Below are 23,444 nucleotides of genomic sequence, written 5' to 3' on the forward strand. Positions count from 1 at the left end.
TCTGGCAGCGCAAGGCATTAATTTTTTCACCACTTCATCTGGTAAACCAGATTCCTTTAATAACTTCCCTGTCTTCCTGACTATGGTCTGTGTTGGATCGCAACCAAGCTTCCAGTATGCGTCATCATCTAACAAATGAAGCACCTTCAATTGGCAGTCTTCAGTGATCAGAACCATGGTGGAATTTCCTTTGTCGGCTGGCAAGACAACCAAGTCGTCATTCTCACGCAGTAAGAGTAAGCCACATCGTTCCTCCTGGCTAATATTTTATTTTGGTGGCTTAGCTTTTGACTGTATATGGCTGGTGGTTAGTCTGACGTCCTCAGCTGCATTGTGTGAGAGATGCCGAATGCACTGCTCTACTCCACTCATAATCTCTAAAATTGGCATACGTCATGGGACTGGTGAAAAATGAAGGACTTTACTCAGTGCTGCCACAGAACCGTCGTCCAGTTCTTGTTTGGAGAGATTAACAACTGTTCTGTGGGGCTTATCATTCCCCATGTCAGTTGCCCTGTCAGTTAATCAGTCAAACTTGTTACCCTGCTTAGACATTGTCTTGTACAAACTACGAGGGTTGCCGAGAAAGTAATGCACCACATTTTTTTTCTCAGCCAAAAACAATGCTATGAATGCGTAATGTTATGTATGTATCATTTGAAGTCTTCTAAGTGAGCGTGCCAAGTTTCTGTCACTTCCAACAGATAGCATAGCTGCAGGACAGTTTCAAAATGGCATCTGTAGATGATGTACATTACAAACAATGTGCCGTCATTGAGTTTCTCACTGCAGAGAAAGAAACTGTGGGGAATATTCACAAACACTTGTGCAAACTCGATGGTGCATCTGCTGTCAACAGAAGTACAGCTAATCGCTGGGCACGGAGGGTGAGGTCATCAGAAGACGATTCGGTGGAGCTCCACGATTTGCAGCAGACGGGGAGACCATCCATGGGTGTCATGCTTGACATGTTGCAGGGAGCTGATTTTCTCATTCGCAAGGACAGACGCATTATGACTCGGCAGTTGGCAGTGCATCTGTCAATCAGCAAAGGAAGTGTGGATACAATTGTCCGCACTCTTGGATTTTCAAGAATGTGTGGAAGATGGGTCCCACGGTGTCTAATGGTGGATCATGAATCACACAGAAAAAACATTTGTTGTGATTTGTTGCAATGTTTTGAAGCTGAGAGTAAGGTCTTCTTGTCCCGGATTGTGACAGATGATGAAACCTGGGTTCACTATTTGGAGCCCGAAACAAAATGATAGTTGTTGTAATAGCACCATTCCCACTCCCCACAGAAGAAAAAATTCAAAGCAACTGGGTCCACCGGTAAGGTCATGATCACCGTGTTGTTCTGGGACTGTGAAAGTGTAATTCTCATTGATGTGATGCCAAGAGGTGCTAACACATTAACAAAACTCCAGTGACTTTGGCACCAAAGCAACCCAGAAGAAGTTTTGCTGCAACACAATAATGCTCGGCGCCGCACAAGTCTGAGGACTGCTGAACACATCCTGAAACAGAGTTGGACAGTGTTACCCCATCCACCCTACAGTCCTGACCTAGCCCCCTCAGACTTCCACTTGTTTGTTCCATTAAAGGATGCCATTTGTGGAAGACATTTTGAGAATGGTGAGGGGATGATTCACACAGTGAAGCACTGGCTCTGCTGCCAGGACAAGGATTGGTACCGACAGGGCATACACGCCCTTGTTTCACACTGGAAGGTCATAGAATGGGATGGAGATTATGTGGAAAAATAGGGTGTGTAGATAAAACACCATTCTTTCATGTGTGTAATTTGCATTATGTTCAATAAAGAATTGTTGAAGAAGAAGAAAAGCATGGTGCATTACTTTCTGGGCAAGTCTCGTAGAACTCAGTTGTGCTGTCATGGCTACGTCTATCCACTCCCAATTGAATGGTACAAAGTTGATGACAAAAATTGGTACCAATCAAACAGATTTCTGGCATTAAGATCAAGCTCATATCTTGTCTGCTGTATCCGCTGTCTTACTACAGCGTGACTTGTCCTCTTCAAAATACTGTCCACTGCAGCAGTACGCATGTGGTGCTTAACTACAGCAATTACCTCCTTGCCCCAGTAGCATTGTAAACATGCTAAAGAAGTCAACAGATGTGATTTCTTTGTGCCCAATTTTTCCAGCAGTCCCACACTGATCATTACTTCCTCACCATACAGGAAAATTTTGTGTCTTTGGACCCTTTTGTGATGGCATATTTTAATAAAATCTTCAGTTATCAAGCGGTGTCAATTTGAATAAAATCCTCAAGCTTTCGATGGCTAGCTCCGCCATTGTTGTCAGTAGTAAAACTACTGACTGCCAGGGCTGGAACTATTTCCCACTTGTATACCTACAATTACAGCCGCTGGCACCAGTCAAAGAGGGCCAAAATGACATATGCACGGAAAGTGAGTTGGGCAGCTCATAGCAGCTCAAGCCTGTCAGTATTTTGTGACTGTTTTTGAGGCGATGCTCATATGGCCGATTTGTCAAGCTCCCTTCGCTTAATATGTCTCTTGTATTCGGTACAATGTTCTGCAACTGTGCAAATTGTCAGGCCCGTATAAATGCCACCGCACTTGCAAGGGACCCCATACACACCAGGCACAGGGTGTAACATATTGTATCTTGGAAGAGGGCCGGAACACTGGTCTCAATCCATGTCTCTGCAATACATGTCCTAACTTGTTTCTTGTTGCCTCACAGTATGGCAGGAAAGCCGCCGGGTTGGCTTCTTCTCCCGATTCACGAGGCGTCCTTCTTGAGTGACAACTGAAAGTTTGCAATTTCTCTTTTGCTGTAGGTGTTCTTCCTGAACATGTGCCTCAAGTGCTGTAATTCAGAATGTAGGTGGTCGTTGTTAGACAGAAATTTGGCTCTGTGTATTAACATGTTCAAGACAGCTTTCTTGTGTACAGTATGGTGAAAACTACCAGTGTTCGAATATCGATCAGTGTGTATCGGTTTCTTGCACACTGAATGACCTAGCCAGGCTCCTACCTTCCACCCAACTAAAACATCTAAGAATGGTTGCTTGCCATCTTGATCGTAAATTTAATGTTGGGATGGACACCATTCATTGCACAAACTGCTCTCAGTACTCTGATTGGTGCCAGTGGCTGTAGACATAGGTTTATAAGTGAGAAATAGTGCCAGCTCTGGCAGTCAGTAGTTTTACTCCTGACGACCATTGTGGAGCTAGCCATCAAAAGCTTGAGTTTTATGAGAATTGATGCAGCTTGAAAACTGAGAAGATTTTATTCAGTAAGAGTGCTTAATGAATCATGACATGAACGCTTTGTGATGGCTTTGATTATGTAAATGATTATGTGATATGCAGTTGCATTTGGGAGTGTTTTTTTTTCTTTCTTTTTTTCCGCTGACTTACATGGATACTGGTGATGCCACATGTTGGACACAGGTGGGACAGTGCACAAATGGCTTAATTCGTACCTAACTGGAAGAGTGCAGAAAGTTGTAATAAGCAGTTCTCATAATATGCAAAGATCAGCACATTCCTCAAACTGGGGAACTATCAAGAATGGGGTTCCACAAGGGTCGGTCTTGGGTCCTTTGTTGTTCTTAATATATATTAATGACTTGCCATTCTATATTCATGAAGAGGCAAAGTTAGTTCTCTTTGCTGATGATACAAGTATAGTAATCACACCTGACAAACAAGAATTAACTGATGAAATTGTCAGTAATGTCTTTCAGTAAATTACTAAGTGGTTCCTTGTAAACAGACTCTCACTGAATTTTGATAAGACACAGTACATACAGTTCCGTACAGTAAATGGTATGATGCCAGTAATAAATATAGACCTTAATCAGAAGCATATAGCTAAGGTAGAATATTCAAAATTGTTAGGTGTGTCCATTGATGAGAGATTAAATTGTAAGAAACACATTGATGATCTGCTGAAACGTTTGAGTTCAGCTACTTATGCAATAAGGGTCATTGCAAATTTTGGTGATAAACATCTTAGTAAATTAGCTTACTACGCCTATTTTCACTCATTGCTTGCATATGGCATCATATTTTGGGGTAATTCATCACTGAGGAATAAAGTATTTATTACACAAAAGCGTGTAATCAGAATAATAGCTGGAGTCCACCCAAGATCATCCTGCAGACATTTATTTAAGGATCTAGGGATATTCACAGTAGCTTCTCAGTATATATACTCTCTTATGAAATTTGTTATTAACAACCAAACCCAATTCAAAAGTAATAGCAGTGTGCATAACTACAATACTTGGAGAAAGGATAATCTTCACTATTCAAGATTAAATCTAACTTTGGCACAGAAAGGGGTGAATTATACTGCCACTAAAGCCTTTGGTCACTTACCAAATAGTATCAAAAGTCTGACAGATAACCAACAAGTATTTAAGAAGAAAGTAAAAGAATCTCTGAATGACAACTCCTTCTACTCCATAGAGGAATTTTTCGATATAAATTAAGAAAAAAAAGAAAGAAAACCAAACAAAAAAATTATATACAAAAAAATTAAAATAAAAAAAAGTTGTTATATTAACTTAATTATGTTGTTAAATTAACTTAATTATGTCATGTATTGGAAATTTTGACTCGTTCCACATCATTAAGAAATATCGTATTCATGATCCATGGAACTAGTATTAATCTAATCTAATCTATCATTACTCATTACTAATTCCTTTGAGTTAATGTGGTAGAGTGCTTTGAGAGCAAATGTTTTAAACATGGTCGTTAAAAGGAGCTGTGGTCAAATCTTCAGCCACCCATAAAGATTTAGATTTTCCCCTGTTTCCTCTATTATATAGTCAAGATTTTTCCCATTGTTTGCCAGTTAGATAAAAACATGCAATTGACAATAAGTCTTTGGTTTTATTGTAACTAAATTGGTGAAGAAGGATTATATGGGACAAATTTTATTGTTTATATGATGCTTTTGATTTTGTTTTATCTTAGAGTTGATCTGCCTCCATGTGCGGTGGTATGCTTGTTTTGCTATGCCTGTGTTGAGAAAACAAGTATCAGAAAATTTCCGATTTTGCATGTCATTGCTTTACCTTGTTTGAATGGAATGTTTATTATACCATTTATGAACAAGAAAATGTTTCAAAGTGTAGTTGGTTCGTAATTTGAATTTTCTGTAGCCTAGTCTTCTTTAATAGCTACCCATATCTCCTTTCTTTGTTTCATTGTCCCTATATACTGAATGAGAAAATAGTTTTCCCCCCTTTTATTTTTGGAGCCACTACAATTTGTAAATAAATTAGTGTTATGAAATCAAAGTAAATAGATTTTTCATGAACAAGTTAATCACATTTGTTGAAGATTGCCTCCAAGTTGCATATATTTGATTGACATGTTAATACTGTATGGTTAGATATTAACTGTGTGCAAGACTGTTCTAAAAGTATATAACACAATGGATAAAAACATAAAATAATATTTTTATTTATTTTCTTGGGTGGTTTTCCAAGGCCCCTTCTGCTATTACCACTGACATTTTCTTCACTGACCCACCCATCATATATGCGATCCACTTTTAATATTAAGTTCTTTGAGAAATCACTATAAATATTTACTAACTAACTATGCTCACTCTGCAGTGAGGGTATGCGGCAAAAGTAGAACTGGTTTTTACAAACACATTTTTCTAGTAGCACAGGTTCAACTTTCTCCTTGCTCACTGCTACTTATCCCCATGTTGTTAATTTACTGTTTGTGTCAGCATTCACTGAAATGCCTTGAAGTTAATTCTGTATATCCTTTTTGCATTTTTAAATTTATTATTATTATTATTATTATTATTATTTATTTATTTATTTATTTTCAATTTTGTATAGCGCTGAGAAGTCACTCACAGCAGAAGGGCTTGGACAACTGACATTCCTGTCAATTCATGAGGATTTGTTTGGTTCTGGATACATGACATATATTATGCGTATACTATGGATGAAAGCTCATCTGTATCTACATCTGGGAAATGTTGATATGGCAATACAGTCACTTGATACTGTAAGTATTACAGCCAGGAAATTGATTTTATGAATCATCGTGTAAATTTTACAAGTTTTTGTTTGTTAAATGTGTATTTGTACACACACCAGCATTTCTGAAAACTACAACAATAAAATATATTCATGTTCCATAGATTAGAAACATTAGTGTAAATAAATGATAGGAGTTATGAAGAGAACATAATGTGACTTTGCAAATTCAGTATGGGCTGATGTTCCTACAAGTTGAGTTGCAACCAAAACATGATTGTGTTGGAGAGATTGAAGTGGAACTCCTCCAAAAAACACTATATTTTGCTGCTCTGCACTTCAGTGATGTTATTCACCTGTTCACGACTGTCTTTGATGTCAGTGGTTTCTGAGCAAAGGAAGGCAGTGCAATGGCCACCAGCCCAGTGTGCAGTAGAGAACATGCCACCCTGTGAGATCCAGTACCTGCTCATCATTGGATACATCCCTCTTCTGTGTACTGGTTCCACATTCACAGCACTGTTATAGCAAGGTGCAATGTACAAGTCAGAATGATCACTTATTCTGTGCCATTCAAACTTGCTTGTTTTTTGATACTGCCCTCTTCACTTTCATATTTTTACTTAGTTTGATGTTTCTTCACCAAGTGAACTTGTTGTAAAATTAATTTTCTGTTTATACAGTGTTAGACATATAAATAAATAATTTCTGATTTCAGTTGTTATGTCATGTGGAGGGACTATCAGAAGAAGAACAGAAACAAAAAGTTTTGTTGCCAAACTGTCAACATCACAATGTCATTGCAAAAGATGGAGTGAGCAAATTGCTCACAACTCTTATCAGGTACAGTTTATGAAGAGTAAAAGTGGTGTTCCGAATGTTTAGCAATTACAGTCCTTAACATGGATTGTGATAAATTTGAAATTATCTCCACTTATAAAATTTAGTTGTTTAAAGTTGACATTCTCAAACTCGTTTTTGAATTCGAAGCATTTCGTCAGGAATAATTCAAAATAACTTTGGTGTAAGATTTTGTACCAATAATGTTTTTCTGGTTGAGGAATTTTTAATAATTGAAATCTATTATTATTCATTACTTATCCACTAATTATCAAAAAAAGTATCTAGGATACATAGTGTATTGAATACATTGATTTTTGTAAATTCAAATACCCTTTCCCTCATGTTGTAACTGTATGGAACGTGAAATATTGAACCATACGAACTGGTTTATGAGGTGGATGCACTTATGGGTGTGTCTCTGTTAAGTGACAATTTGTACAGTAACAGTGTGTGTTGTAGGAGAAAATCATATTTACAGTATGAATGTTAATAATACTTGAAGTGGAAGAAGAGGCCAAAATGGCAACAACTGGATTAAGGCTGACACTGTCATATTAGAAAGCACTTCAGTTTTCTAAATTTCATAATTTGTAAGTGCTATGCACTCTTCCTGTACTCTTTCTTTTGCCTTACCATTGGCAGTGTGTGTAATGAAGGGAAGCATAAAATGTGAGAACACATTGTGATCCATCAATTGACCTCAAAGTTTTGTGTTGTATTTTATGTTTGTTGATGACTGCAGAACTATCAATTAAAATTAATTATCATAAAACAGATCTTTCAAATTATAAAGTTGTTTTGTGTTCAGTGTGCTGTGAAAAATCAGTGACACACCCCACTGAAACAACCAAGCTAATCAAACATCATTGAGCATTGCCTCAAATATAATTGTCAAATGAATTATAATGAGACCGGTATCGTAGTTCAAATTCCATATTTCTGGGACAGCATAATTAAGGAGTCTATCACATTAAAGATGCAGAAAACAATATAAAGAGGGATGGAGATTTCAATTTAAGCAAGACTTGTGGTGCAGCACTCGATTTATTAGGATCTCACCAGCCATCACATCAACCAGATCTGGAAATTGCCGAGAGAATTTGCATTTTGCAGAATATCAGTAAGAGCTTTGAAAACCAAAAGAACATCAAAAAGCATAGTGGGGATTGGGAATAGAACTTGGGTATAAGTGGTGGAGTACACATAACAGCAGAACTCACACCACCTGTAGAAGACAACTAGATCAGTCATTAAATCTTGTGCATAAAATGGAAACATTAACTTGGCAGAACACCCAGAAGCAGACAGGTGACCGACCACCTTACTCTTTTAGCCAATTGTTTATATGTATTCCTTTTCCCAACAATAGTTAATAAAATTCTTTTATTATTTAATGTTTTTCAATAAATTTCTTGCTTAACTATTAATGTAAGGAAAAAATCTTGGTAAAATCCTGCCTTTCTTTCTTAAACTCATCTGAGTGTAGATCTCTATTTAAGATTTATTCAAAACAGATTTCTTCCTGCAGCATTATAAAAAATATTGGTATAAACCAGTGCTCTCTCCTTTATTTCCCATTTAGGAATCAGAGCCTTGGAGAAGTTCAGCGATTGTATGATGAACAACATTTTGAACAGTTAACAGAAATCCTACAGGAAACATTTCGTTATCAGCAACCCAGTAATGCTGTTGGTAGTCCTGAGAATTGCCCAGATCGTGCTACACAATTAGCAATGCTTATGGATGCACTGTGGCAGCTTAAAAAGTATCAGGTAAGTGTAACTACCTTGTGAAATTGCATAATATTACAAATAAATGTAAACTTGTGCCTTCAATCAAAAAAAGAAATTTATTTAAAGAAATAAATTTTCTACATTATTTTGTGTTCTGCGATGTTTTGAATGTGTAGCCATTCTCAAGCAACTGCACAGACATCACCAAAAAACATAATTTGAATAAAAATTACAAAGGGTAAGGTTATTTAAAGAGTCATTATACAGTTCATAAGATAACAAATTGAATAATAAATAATTTGACTAATAAATCGAGATTCTAATGCTGTACATCAAATGGTATGAAATGATTAACAGAAATATCTATGGCCAACCAACTTACTAGTGTACCAACATATTGTTACAAAGTTAGCTGAAATATCTCCTGATAACTGTGCAGTGGTCAGTCACAAACAAAGCATCTAATGGTCGTAGCACATTCGAACACTTCCCACTGTGTCTTATGACATTGATGGACCACAAGTGAAGAAGAGAAAGAAAAGAAGGTAATAATTCTCAGCTTACGTCTTGTTTTTAGCAAAGTTCTGCTTTTTTTTGGGTGGGTGGGTGGGGGAGGGGGGGTAGAATTACCCATAAAACTAATAGAAAGCTCCAGCAGACCAGGCTTTCATCATGTTAGCTTCAGTAGGTTTATGCTGAAAAAAGAATTATCTTTCATCTTTTGGCGCATGAAGAAGAAATGTGTATAGTCATCACTTATAGTTGAGTTAATTCACCAATGACTAATTGCAATTGGGTCAATGATCTCAAAAAAGGTAAATGGATTTCTGCTCCGTGTAAGAACAAAAATATCTTTGAATTGTAAAACATAGCAACCATAACAAAATTCCTCATTTACATATGCTACTCTGTTATTCACTACAAAACCTGTTAGACTTCTAATAATTAAGTTTTTGTTATTTACAATGTTTACTGTCACATATTTGTGGATTCAGTCAATGTAATAAATCATTACAATATTGTTACAAATGACTTTGTTCATCCGTACACATCTTACCCTGTAGCAGGCCTAGAAAAAAAAGGGAGAGCTAGTTACAAGATGTCATTTGTTATAAAGTAATTTTCACAGATCTTGCTTTATCCAAATATTGAGTACCTGTTGCTTGTATTGATCTTTCATCTCTGGGATTTTCAATCCCTTTTAAACTACGTGGCTGTCACCTGTCTGTGTTACGCACCTTACGTCTGGCGTCAGAAAAACATAGTGGCTGGTTCCTGACAGACCACTAGAATGCACCTTCTTCTGCTTCTTTAAAGATGAAAGTGTCAATATATGATAAGAAAATGAAAACATGCACAAGAAACATGAAATATAGTGTGATACCAACTGAGTAGGTTGTAACCTTACAAGAGCAAGCATTGGTTATAGTCACCAGAATAAAAAGAGTGCTTACAATGCTTAACCAGTTACCTACAGGTGTTTTAGGTTACAGTCGTATAATTTCATGGAGAGTCCATGGTTGGCCTATAAGTATAGGTTGAGCTGTTTATTGCTCAAATTACACAGTTGGCAATAGTTGAGAACTAATAATGTTGAATACAAGTGTTTTCAGTATAACAGAACACTGAATATAAGAAACAGAAATTATTTTTTGTTTGTATAATTTAGAAAATAAAATCTTGTCATAGGATTTCCACACTTTCTCATACAAACTTGCCTTCTGGTCCCCACCTCCTCTCTTTCTCCTTTGCCTCCTTTTTTTCTTCCTCTCAAAGACATCAGTTTTATCATAGCTAAAAGGTAAATTGTAAGAGGTAGTCAAATGAATCAACAGAAATATTTTGTATCCAAACAGTGTAATTTTGTTTCCAAAACAATCATCATGAGAGTTTAGGCATATATCTTTCCTGCTCACCAAATACATTATACCTTGCTAATACAATTTCTGCATACTGTATGTGCTATTGGTTCATTGTCTTAATCATGTCTCTTTCTGTCAAAGTAAGTGCCCTCTTACATAATTCATTAGTCTGCAGCAATTTTGAAAGTCAACTAGTGACAAGTTGACACTTTATGGTTGTACCTAAGCGATGTGTGGCTGTGTTGGAGAACAAGTTCTTTTCTATGGAATTCAGAGAAACTTATACTGGGAGGTAGAATTCAGATGGCCCTTGTGGTTTGGTTTGGCAGCCACTTAGGTTCGAGTCAGGCTGTAGAATATGCTCAAGTTCTTAATTGCACTATTCACTGCATTTCTCTTCTTGTTAATCCATATTTATGTCTTAATCCTGTAATCTCTTGACTGAAGCTCACACATTGCTTACCAGTGTAGCTACTATCACTGACTGCTTACTTTCTGACACCTCCACCTTCATCTTTGTGTCTCCTCTTCCTCACACTGTTGGATCCCTCTCAACCTTTGGTCTCAATGACCTCCCCTCTCCTTTCTAATCTTCCCCAGTTTCCCATCTTTTTTCCCAGAGGCAGGAACTAGCAGTTCCAAAAAGCTGGATAGTTTCGTTCTTCATGCGTGTGTCTGTCGACTGTAGGAACGGGCTAAACAGTGACTTCTTGATATCACTGATTTCTGTGAATGCTACTTTCTGGTAACTGCAATGTTTAATTGTACTCTGCCACAGTTTAAAATCACAACTTGTATTCCTCCACACTGTGCCAACAATAAAACATGATTTCATTGACTTCTGCAAGTTCTGCAATTTATCAACGAAAATGCTACACTGTCAGCAGTTGCAAGCAACAACTGAAAGGTGCTGGAAAGTGTGTGTGCTATCTGGTATATCTGACCAGGTGAACTGTGTCAATTCAACAGAATGATATGTTATTACTTGTGAAGTGTGCAGACAATATGTCATAGAAGTTGTTATATGGTTTTAAACAGATGATAAATAAATCTGAATGGACTGTGACTGAATAATGAATTGAAGTTTGTGTTGGGGAGGACACTCGGCTTAGGTAGTTCGTGCAGCAATGTTGACCATTGTGTTGTGGTAGTGTAATGATTAGCATTTCTGCCTAGCCAGCAAGAAGACCCAGGTTCGATACCCCGCTGCAGCAGAAATTTTAATTCATTTCGTCTGCTTCGATCATTATCGTAAATAAAATTCAATTCTCTGCTTGCTAAAGCCACCCCACACCCCTAAATTTTCTGCCAAGTTGTTATTGATAAAGACTTGGTTATGTGTTTTAAGTTTGATGGTATGCAAGTGTAAGAGTTAAAAGCTGACATCTAAAATAGTTTAAGTGCAATACTTGAATACACACAAAAGTTTACCTGCATGTTATAGTGTTCAGAAAATAGCTAAATTATGTAGTGGACACCCCCTTACATTTTTCATAGTTTATGTATGAAATATACACATCAAAATACTTGTCAAAACCTTGTACCTTACTTCATATGCGTTTTCTGAATTTACCATGTGGTTTTAATTTTATGGTGAAAATCTTTCAACTGAATTATTACTTTTCTATCTAACCTAGACTTCGGGCTACGCTATTGATTAGTCCAACTAACTTTTCCGTGTTGGAGATCACAGTCATGTAGAAGATTTGAAAGGATGTCATATTTGCCATAGACTGCAGAGATTATTTTATTTCACAGTTGCAATTTCAGCCTTAGGCCATTATCGTGCAGTACTGAAAAAGCTAAGAAATATAATAAATATAAATTGCATGAACCTGCCATGTATATAGTAGCATATTCCAAGAATGGCAAAAACAACATATCACTTATATTTCGCTTCAACGCCTGTCAAACTTATAAAACAAGGGTTATAAGTGCCCCCAATGTTTTCTATTATGTCGGATATTTTTTATACATGATAACAAAGGAGAATCATGTGCATCCCACACAATTTATCTTTTATTTTATTTTTTGAGTGTATTCTGTCTTGTGTAATATATTTCAGCAGTTCCTCATAATATTGTATAATTACTATTTAGACCTTTCTCAGTAACATTCTAAGCACTATAAAATTGTATGATTATATGTGCATGCTTAATTATATTGCATTTCACATATTAGATTTTGGAAAGAGAGAGAGAGAGAGAGAGAGAGAGAGAGAGAGAGAGAGGACATATCCTGTGTTTACCAGGGAGAACACTGTAAAAGACAATTCTCATTATGTCCCTTTTTTTTTTTTTTTTAATTCGTGAACATTTTGTGCCTTCTGTGTTCTTTCATCACGAGCAATGTATACGAATGCAAATTGATGTGAAAGATCAGTGTTGCAATGCTTGTATGGGCACCCAGGCCACTGTAAGTCCATTATGAGAGATAATATACACATTTCGAAGCCACTCTGTTATAAAAAATCTTCCTGTCCAATCCTTTTGTACTGTATGACTGTATCATTACAAGGGACCGGAAGATGTAGTATCTAATTGTGGCTAAATTCGCTTCTATTTTTTTTCAAAATTCCTGCTTATTTTTGTTGAAATTTGCGTCTATTTTCTTTGTCTGTAGATGATTAGGCGAACAAATTTAAAAGGCTGTCACATTACATGAGTGAAGATAAACAAATTATTGGTTCTTTGAAATTGCCTGTTAAAAAAAAAGTGCTTATTGGGAACTTTTTGACTGGAATGTTTGCTTTTGGAAAAACTTTTCAACACCTTTTGCTTCCTAAATGCCTTTTGTTTTCTTCGTTTGGCTGTATTTAAGCATTCAAAAATGATTGTTCTGTTGAAAAGCAGCAGCCTTTTCCCACCAATTAAGTGAATGTGTCCGTGATATGTTTCTGGACATTATTTGTCTTTTCCCACCCAATATGAAGATTTAAAAAATCTTCAGAGTACTAATTCCAACTTTTTGTGGGCATTCATAGTGCTACCACCCATGCTTGACAACACTAGAGATAGAACTGATGGGGCACTTAGAGTAGAAGTAGAACTGAATGTACAACAAGTAGACTTTAATGTTAGGGAAATTTCAGCACCATCGAAAAAAGTTACAGATTTTGTTTTCCAGTTGCCATAGTGCAGACAGCGGGTGCTGTAGGCTTTAGTTACAGATGGCTGTGAGTGTAAACAGACTAGAATTTTGATTGCCATAGGGGAAGGAGCAGTGTGGGGAAATAAACCCCGCCTCCATTTTGTTGGGCAGTAGCCTACAGCAGAAATGACACATTGTCACAGGGATCGTCTATCTCTTCTGATGTTGTAACAGTCATAATCAAAATTCGTGATGGTCCAGAATTAGTTGCCTCACTTATTTCAAAATAAGAAAAGAAAATAGTGAGCAACACACAACACAAAGCATTTCGTAACAGTTATGCGCAATTGCTTGTTGAAGTAAACAGAGTATTGTTAATAATGTAGTTCAGGCTCCACCTTTGGCGGTGTTTGATGCAACTGCAGTTCAAAACATCCATCACCTAATTTGCCACATTAAAACTGCCCACATTATCCTATCTTTTGAGCTTTTGTTAACAAACGAAACATACATGTTTCTGTCTTACAAAATGTTAGGTCCCAAGGCTGAGTGCTACGTTGCATTACACCATGTACATCTTAAACAGACCATTCAACTGTCCACAGTTGGCATGGCAGCGGATCACTGATCACATTGATACATCATTACGTTAGTACACTCTAATTCTGCAAGTAGGTTCTTGCGCACATCATCTTTCCAAATTGGGTTTCACCAGATGATGTACAATGCCAGTAACTGCTCACGTTTTCAATGTTGTATACAGAAAATAAAGCTATTTCAAACTATCCCTGATGAATAACTCATCTGGGTGCAATTAGCTATGAAACAGTGTCTATTAATTAAGCTCGCATTACCGCATTTTGAGGCAGAATTCGCATCTATTTCGCATTTATTACAAAATGCAATTTTTTTCTGGTCCCTAATTATTATATAGGAAGATGTATTTTTTCCAGCAAATGCCTACAGTTGTTCTTGCTGGAATGTGCTGTTTCTGAAAATAACAGAGAAAAGATGACTTACAAATGTATTTTCGCCAACTGCCTCAGTTCACATATAAAAAGGGTGTATGAACATCAGTTTATTGTGATTTGGGTCCGCCTCGATAGCTGAGTGATCAGCATGGTGGAATGCCATGCCAAGGGGCCCAGGTTTGATTCCCGACTGGGTTGGAGATTTTTCTCTGCTCAGGAACTGGGTGTTGTGTTGTCTTCATCACCATCTCGTCCCCATCGACACACAACACGCCAAAGTGGTATCAACTCAAAAGACTTGCACGAGGCGATCTGTCTACCCTATGGGAGGCCCTAGCCACATGAAATTTTTCGTAGAGCAGATTAGCTTCATAGATAAGTTGTTTGACCATAATAAGGTAACACTCCCATAGCATGAGACAGAGGTTCTTAATACAAAGCACGAATGTCGGTCAACAGATGGCACTACATTGAATGTTAAATGCTAATTTTAGTTGCTACTTGTGACTTCTAGTTGCAATATGTCATTGACATCACAACCAAACTCTATAGTATGAAACACCTTTCTTAGAAAGAAGGAAGAACTTCAGCAACAGATGGCACATGGCATTGAATGTTAAATGCTACTCTTAGCTGCTACCTGAAACTTCTAGTTATGACTGAAATTGCAGGCAAATACAGGAAAGTTGTTGTTGTGAATACTGTGACTTCTCAATCACTGTGATTTGTAACAGATACACGATTTCTTGCCCACCTCTATATGCAGTACTGGAATTCCACCTCCTTGAGGGCAGTACTGACCAGCAATTGTATCTCCTTCTATTTTTACAGTTTTTGCACGAGATTTTTCTTTCTTTCTTTTTTTTTAAAAAAAATTAATATAAAATAAATTGGTGAATCTTTATTGATGATTCTGTAGGTGCTCGACTAGCAACACTCCCCGCTCTCTCGCTCCACATTTTCAGAAACTAAAATAGAGACTGTACGTGTGTTCACAATCCTTTGTAACTCCTACAGTAAGATATTTCTCTGTTGAACCCGATATAAAATGAGCATGAAAGAGTTGACAAGAGAATGAAAGCTGGACACAGTCTACTGAGAGGAAAGAAAACAGTGTCTGGCTAGTGAGAAGTAAGAAAAAGTATCAGTTGTTAAAAATAACTGTGTACAATAAAGACTGAGAAGAAATATTGTTAACGAACATGCTAAGAGGAACTGATTGATATAGAATAAGCGGAGTATAACTTGCAAGTGGAGAAAATTACAGTTTATTTTAATTTTGAGGTCTTCCGCTTTTCAATTTTTCTCTCACTTTCTTTCTGCCATGCCTCATCTTGATTTCTCTGCCTGTCTTGCTTTTCTCTTTCCCGTTAAATGTTGACCTTGAATTTTGACACTGCTCCATTTTTTTAACCATTTTTCTCTCTCCAAATGTGTCATTACTTTGGTCTTCGGCTGCGTAGCGAACCAATTATTATTATTATTATTATTATTATTGTTGTTGTTGTTGTTGTTGTGGTAATGACTGGTGCTGTTCAATATCTGCCGGTAATGTGGGTGATGATTTGTTTTCTTGCACCGGCCCACTTTTTCTATATATTGATTAGATCCATAAACCAGGAAAATGGGTTAGTCTTTTATTTATTTTGCTGATACTGTAGTAACAATTATTTCAAATTTTCAGGAATGTTTCTACTGGGGTGAAGCATGCTGCAATGAAGCATTTCAGAAATACCTTGGCTCAGAAGACAAGGAGCAACAAAAGTGGGCCACAACCATAGAGAAGCTACTTGCTGGTTTGGAATCCTGTGTGACCAAGGCTGGACTCTCTGTTGGTTGGTAGTTAATTGTTACGCTTATGAATTTTGCTTTCTGTTCTGTTTCTTAGTACTGTTAGCTGGAAATTGCCATTCATTGTATTTTTGTCTTTTCATGTCCAGCAAAATGACTGTGTATTGCTAAGTCACTTACTGGAAAGGAAAATCATAGTCAAATCCACAGCAACAAATACTGAATGTTCAGCATATGCTTTGAAAATGAACATTTTTCTTTAGAAAAAATATGGGTAAGGGGAGGATTGGGACGAATGGGGGAGAATGTTATGGAGGTTGTTGCCAGGAGGAAGTGTTTGTGAAACAATTTATGAGTGAGCTTTGTCTTGTTAGAGTGATAATTAAATGTGTTTTGCATTGACCTGCAGACAGAATGGCTAACATTCTGTAGATACCATGCCGTTCTGTGGGGCTGCCCTAAGACTCAACACCTTTTTACATTTGTGTAAGTGACATCATACACAGTGTAAACAAAAAACTGCCACAGGTGTAAAATTAATCAAAAATAAAGTTTCAAACATATGATTATAAGTAGATGATGTTATAACAGAACAAGAAAATAAAGCTGAACTGCAACATTCCATATACCATCATAATGGTCTGTGAGTGTGGCATATTACGCAAGAAAAATAAAAATAATGGCATATTGGGGAAAAGAGCCACTAAGATCCAAAATAGTCATTAACAACAAAAATACAGAATAAACCTCCACCTTAAGTTACTTAATATGTGATATTAGCAAAAATAAAGATGGCCACTGTAAAAAAATTCAGGGCAATATGTGGGGCCAGACTGGAATTGTGTATGGATGTGAGAGCTGGGTGCCAACACAAAACAAAGTCTAGATTGCAGAGCTTTGAACTGCTAAGAACAACAAAAGGATGTGAAAGTGAACCAAAGTTCACAAATAAAACTACAAGAGACGTATTGAAAATAGAATCAGTGAACACATGAATGAAAGAACACGGAAACAGATAGGGGCCACATGTAAAGAAAATTGAGGATATCAGGTACCCCAAAGCAGTTGTGCGTTATGCAGAAGAAAAAAAAGAAAGACGGAGAAGGTGATTGAAGTGCGTGCTCTGAAGGTGACCTAAACCACAAACTGAAGAAGAAGAAGATTGTGATGATGTGGTGGTGATATGATGATACTACTTCTACTGCTGCTGCTGCTGCTGCTGCTGCTGCTGCTGCTGATGATGATGATGATGATTGTCTTATAGTGTTATCTTCTGTGGCAGTGCATCCAAGGTCAAAGAAGTATTTATTGTACTGAATGCTACTGTGACAATTTGTGTAAAGATGATAACCAAATATCTTGTAGAAGCTTCATCAGGGACATTGAGATTCTTACACTCACATACCTACACAGTTACTCTCTAATGGTATATATGATTAATAATAATAGAGTTAATTTAGGACAAGCTATAAAATTCACAATAACAATACAAGAATTAAAAATAAGTTACTTGTGGGCTATGTACCCTTGTTGAGGGTTTGGAATGGAGTTTTATATTCATTGCAAAAGTCTCCAAGTGGTTGCCAGTAACACCAGTCAGTAAACTGGAAAAGAACTAGATATTAAGACAAAGTAAAAGAAAGAGTTCCTTATTATCGTTCTTCCTATAATTTATTAGAAAATATGGACCTGGGGGGGGGGGGGGTAAAATTTTGATTGTATCATACAACTTATTAACTTTGGCAGTGTGTATACTACTGATAGTATTCTCTGAATCAGAAATGCTTAGTTAATACTTAATATGAATCAAGAGGTAAAAACAATAGAGTACTGTAGGAGGAAGAGCAATGCCTTTTTTCAGAATCACAACTTTTGTTATATGAGAATAATTCCCATAATTATCAGCGTGAATGTATTAGTGCCAGTCATAATTGTTCCTAGTCTTTATTAAAGAAGTACCATGCAGTACTACCTTCTGCCTGCTGCTATTAATTTGACTTGTTCCTTGTCCCTGATGGTCCTTGTTTTTATGTGATCTGGTTACAAGAGATCGGATTAAATCTTGTACATACCAGTAAATTTAGTTAAGAGTGCAGTATTTATCTGCTTATTTTATGTCATGATCTCGTAACAAGATTGTATATTTTATTCTTTATGCGGATGGTTTGTGTGTGTGTGTGTGTGTGTGTGTGTGTGTGTGTGTGTGTGTGTGTGTGTGTCCTTTTTTACTACAGTTTTACATTTTATCCGATGTTTTAAAGTTGACAGCCCCAGGTTACCAAGATTAGTACAAAATTTGATGCACATGTTGTGCCACCAATTGGAAGCACCTGAAACTGCTGTAGAAATGCCTATTGAGACTGTGACACCATGGATTTTGTTGCAGCAGATAATTCAATGGTATGTATAATGTAGCAAGTATTTTAAAAACTAAATATTGAACAGGTAATAGAGGGTGGGGGGAGGGGGGGGGGACAAGGAAAAAAGTCAGATAAGAACACATAAATATTCAGTAAATCATTAATTGAAGACAAATTGAAAACTTAACTAGGGGAGATGGTAAAAAAAGATAATTTTATTATTATTGTAAGGGAAGTCCTTGGTGGAATATAAATAATGGAGGAAGTATAGATAACAGCTTAAAGTTGCTTTGAGTCATTGATAGGCACAGAAACAAAACTGAGAATGTCGCTGAGCTGTCAGATGAATCCTTCTTCATGGTTAATAGAATACACATATGCACACAGATAGTTGCATTGCTACGGTTACACTGTCTCAGGCAACTGCAGCACGACTGCAGTAGATGTTATATTGGGTGAAGTGGATGAGATGAGAAATTAGGCAGGTAGCCACCTCTTTCCCTAATCCAACTGCACCCTATGCACCCACCCACCTTCTGCCTGCTTCCTAAAATCCATAAACTAACCATCCAAACCCCCACCACCACCCAATTGCAGCTCATTACTGTGGTCTCGCAGAAAAGATCTCTGCTCTCGTTGAATAAACCCTACACTCTATTACCAACAGCCTAGCATCCCACATCATTGAGTGAAACCATTTCACAGAATTGTATTTGCTTTGGAATTACAGCCTTGTTGATTTTTTTTAAAATAACGTAATGTTCACCATAGACTATATTATTTGACAGTTTTCACACATTGCAATTTTGACAGTAGATCATTGTCAAGTGGTAAGCTGCAGTTAGTATATACACTAAACATACATTCCACGGACAAAAAGCATGTATGTTTCATGTTACATCCGTGTGTGTGTGTGTGTGTGTGTGTGTGTGTGTGTGTGTGTGTGTGTACTTATCGTTGTTAATAAAGTGTGATAGTCTTCGTTTCTCCATTCCCTAAAGCTTAGCACCTAAGGGTATATTTGTATGTGCTGCCAGAGGTTTTGGTTCTAGACACCTGTGTAAATCATAATTGTGGTCCTTGGAAATGATGTAAATTCATTGAACCTAATTACCACCTGGACAATTGCGGGAACCATGAATCTAGTTTCAAGAAACTTAATCCCTTCTATTAGATACCGATAAAGTTAGTTAAGGATGCTGTTTTATATGCTTGTTTTGTGTGATGATCTCATATTAAGATTATGTATTTTATTCTTTATGCAGATGGTGTATGTGACAAATGCTGAAGTGAGCCATATAAGCTCAAAATTTTACTCAGTTTATTTAAGTTGATACCTACTGTTGTTCAGCATGTGAATAATTTTTGTTATTCCTCAATCCAGATTGTTATGTACCTAATATGAAAGTCGCTAGAATGTCTAACTTTAGTGTATATACTGGTATTTAGTGCGGCTTACACTTGACCGTGACCTAAGATAAAAATTCTAATCATGGAAATTGTGTTGTGATACTTTCTCGCCACTGTTGATGCCACCCCCATATACTCTAATCCTCCACCCCCATGGCCTCCCCACGTGTAGACTTGCCACTGTCAAACATTACCTCTAGCAATGTCCTACTGTTAAGTGTACAGCAAGAAATATTATGTAAGATATAGAAAAAGTAGCTATTTCTTTACAACAAATGAACTTCTGAATGGTTGTTCCCACACTGAAAATGTTCACTTGGAATGATCGAACATCTTTTTCATTGCACAAACACGTGGAATATACAGGGTGTAAATTTTAAGTTGACAAACAAGAATAGTTTAAAAAATAAGCTTCACACAAAAAAATGTGTAGAATCCAAAGTTGATTATTTTCAAGGGGGACGTCTGCTGGTGCTAAAATTAGCCCACCACCCCAGCCCCATATGGGTGGGGTGGGAGGCAGATTTAAAATGTCAAATGGAAACCCCCATTTTTTATTGCAGAATCAGATTCTACATAAAAAGGCACGTACATTTTGTCTTAAACATTTGTTTTGATTCTTGGTAGTTGGCACTGTAATTCAAGAAAATCCATGTTATCATTTTTGCGTGGAAAATGGTTATGGATAAATAAAAAATACTTATTTAGTTCGTAAATTTTGATTCACTAAAACTAAAACTCTCCCTCTCTCCCCATAGAGTGGGGTTTGAGAGAGAGGAATTAGAGTTTTACAAATGTTGACCCAAATATTAATTTTTTCCGTAGAGTCCGATAAGTTTTGTTTGTTTCGTGGTCATGAAGTCACACAGCTTTTAATTATCAAATAAATCATCTGACTAGCTAACTAACTAACTAACTAACTAACCAACCAAACAAACATCCTACTTACTAATGAGCGAACTCATTAACTCGCAGAGTAAACGAAGTAAAAGACTAACTGAGGAAAAGACTAACCCACTCGCTAACTAAAGATGAATGTATTCCCGTTCAAGATTTGATGGTCCTGAAAAGGAACGATTGGTTTCGTTTTATTGTTGATTATTTGCAAATACTTGTAAGTAAATGAATTTGAGGGTGCTTGTTTCCAGTGAGTCCCCCACCTCTTGGACTTCTTGTTGTCCGTAAATCCCTTGCATCTCACCGTTTTATGAAATCAAATGTTCAAAATGATGACCTCCAACTTCGATGCATTTATTGACTCATGCTGTAAATCACTTCACATATCTTGATAACACGTCTGGTGTAATTGCAGTGCAAGCATCTCTTATTCTTTGCATCATGTTTTCACTAGTGGTAGGCGTTTCTTGATAAACAATATCTTTTAGATAACCCCATAAGAAAAAATCTGGCAAGGTAAGGTCAGGTGACCTGGCTGGCCAATTCACAGGACCTGCCCTGCCGATCCAGCGACCATGAGAAAGTCGATCTATGTAGTACATAGTGTGCTGCTAATGAATAATGTGCTGGATAACCATAATGTTGAAACCACATGTTTAGTCAAAGTTCGATGCTCAGGCCTTCAAGTAGATCTGGCAGTTCATTTTCAAGTAGGTTCCGATATTTGTTGCCATTCAAATTACCGTTGCTAAAATATGGACCTATCAGTTTATCGTCAATTATACCACACCAAACATTAACTGACCAAGATCGCTGATGGTTGACTTCTCGAACCAAGTGTGGGTTCTGTCCGCTCCAGTAATGCATGTTATGGGGATTAACTTCGCTGTGGTTTATGAATGTTGCCTTATTGGAGAAAAGTACTCTGACAGAAAAGTTCTGGTTTGTTTACATCCACTGAACTGCCCAGTGACGAAAATTAGATGGTTTTGGAAGTCACCACCATGTAGTTCCGGATGCATGGGTACATGGTATGGATGAAATTTATGAAGCTTCAGAATTTTCCAAACACTCATGTGTGAAATTCCTGATTGCCTTGATATTTCTCTTGTGCTATCAAGTGGATTATGAGCCACAGCAGCTAGGACTGCCACTGGATTGTTTCCTCCACAAACAGTAGCTGCACAGGTTCTTTTTTTCGGGTTCTCACTACCTTCCGCAGAAAATTTTATAATAACTCAAACAAAAGAGGACCGTGATCATACTTGTCCAGGAAAACGCTGCGCATAAAGCGTGACTACATTGTCAAAATTTCTCCCACTTTCTCCATAAATGTACACCATGTCAGTTTTTTCTTCCACAGAAAGATAATTCATAATGACATATGCCACTTATTAATCTCAAGAGAGATAAGATAAGGGGCATCGAGAAAGGCAGGGTTAGAATTTCTATGAGTGAGAAGTGGCTCGTTCAGCGTAATTTCGCCTAGCAATACTAACTCCGCGTCAGACGTGACTGGTACCGAGCAAAAGCCGCGAACACAGTCACACCTGGTAATCAAACATAATTTGCTCAAAAGACAAGCATTATAAATGATGTATTGCTGTCTGAATACTTAGATGGGTAAAAGATATAGTGTTTATTACATTAATACTTATAATTTCTAAATCCAAGTCTTGTTACAAGAAAGGGTGAATTTCTCATCCCTGCACTACCTGTCTGCGTCACTCTGAAACTTTATGCTGCTCATCAGCAAGGGTTGGAGAAGAGCATCGATTATCGATCAGGGCAGAGTGGGATATCGATTATCGTACATAATTCTAAAAATGTAAACGACGTAACAGCCGCGATATTCTGAAATAAAATAAAGGTGTGAACAATGTGATTTAAGTCATTAAATTTATGGATGTCATTTTCTATGTTTCTCCACCTGAAACTAAAAGTCTCAAACTAAGCGAGCACCCCGGTTATAAGACTTCTTGACAAACAAGGGTGATTACTCCGAATCTAATAAAAAAATTAGGTTCGTGAGTCAGTTAGGTTTTTAATTAATGAGTTCACTTGTTAGTTGGATGTTTGGTTAGTTAGTTAGCTAGTCAGATGATTTGTCTGATAATTAAAAAGTTGTGCAGCCTTATGACCACAAAACAAACAAAATTTATTGGGTCTGTGGAAAAAATTAATATTTGGGTCAACATTTGTAAAACTCTAAATCTTCTCTCTCAAACCCTACCCTATCGGGAGTGAGGGAGAGTTTTAGTTTTATCGAATCAAAATTTACAAACTAAATAAGTATTTTTTATTTATCCGTAACCATAACCATAACTAAAAGATGAGGCAACAAAGACCAGATACCAGTTGCAACTTAGTAACCGCTTTGAAGCACTCAGTGAAGTGGACGCGAATCAGGACCTCGAACTTATGTGGGGAAACATCCAGAGCTCAGTTAGGGATACAGCAAAGGAAACACTCA

At 37.0% G+C, this 23,444-nt stretch overlaps 1 protein-coding gene across 1 annotated transcript in view; it reads left to right on the forward strand.

Moving 5' to 3' along the window:
- The window catches only part of LOC126199114 (calcineurin-binding protein cabin-1-like), a 249,429-nt gene that overhangs the window by 96,461 nt on the left and 129,524 nt on the right, over positions 1 to 23,444 (forward strand). Inside the window, exons 12-16 of the mRNA XM_049935872.1 lie at positions 5,871 to 6,042; positions 6,733 to 6,857; positions 8,440 to 8,629; positions 16,198 to 16,348; positions 18,566 to 18,704. Coding sequence (XP_049791829.1) covers positions 5,871 to 6,042; positions 6,733 to 6,857; positions 8,440 to 8,629; positions 16,198 to 16,348; positions 18,566 to 18,704 — 777 coding nt within the window. The remainder of the gene's footprint in view (positions 1 to 5,870; positions 6,043 to 6,732; positions 6,858 to 8,439; positions 8,630 to 16,197; positions 16,349 to 18,565; positions 18,705 to 23,444) is intronic.

Source organism: Schistocerca nitens, chromosome 1 (assembly GCF_023898315.1).
Source record: "Schistocerca nitens isolate TAMUIC-IGC-003100 chromosome 1, iqSchNite1.1, whole genome shotgun sequence".
Lineage (NCBI taxonomy): Eukaryota > Metazoa > Arthropoda > Insecta > Orthoptera > Acrididae > Schistocerca > Schistocerca nitens.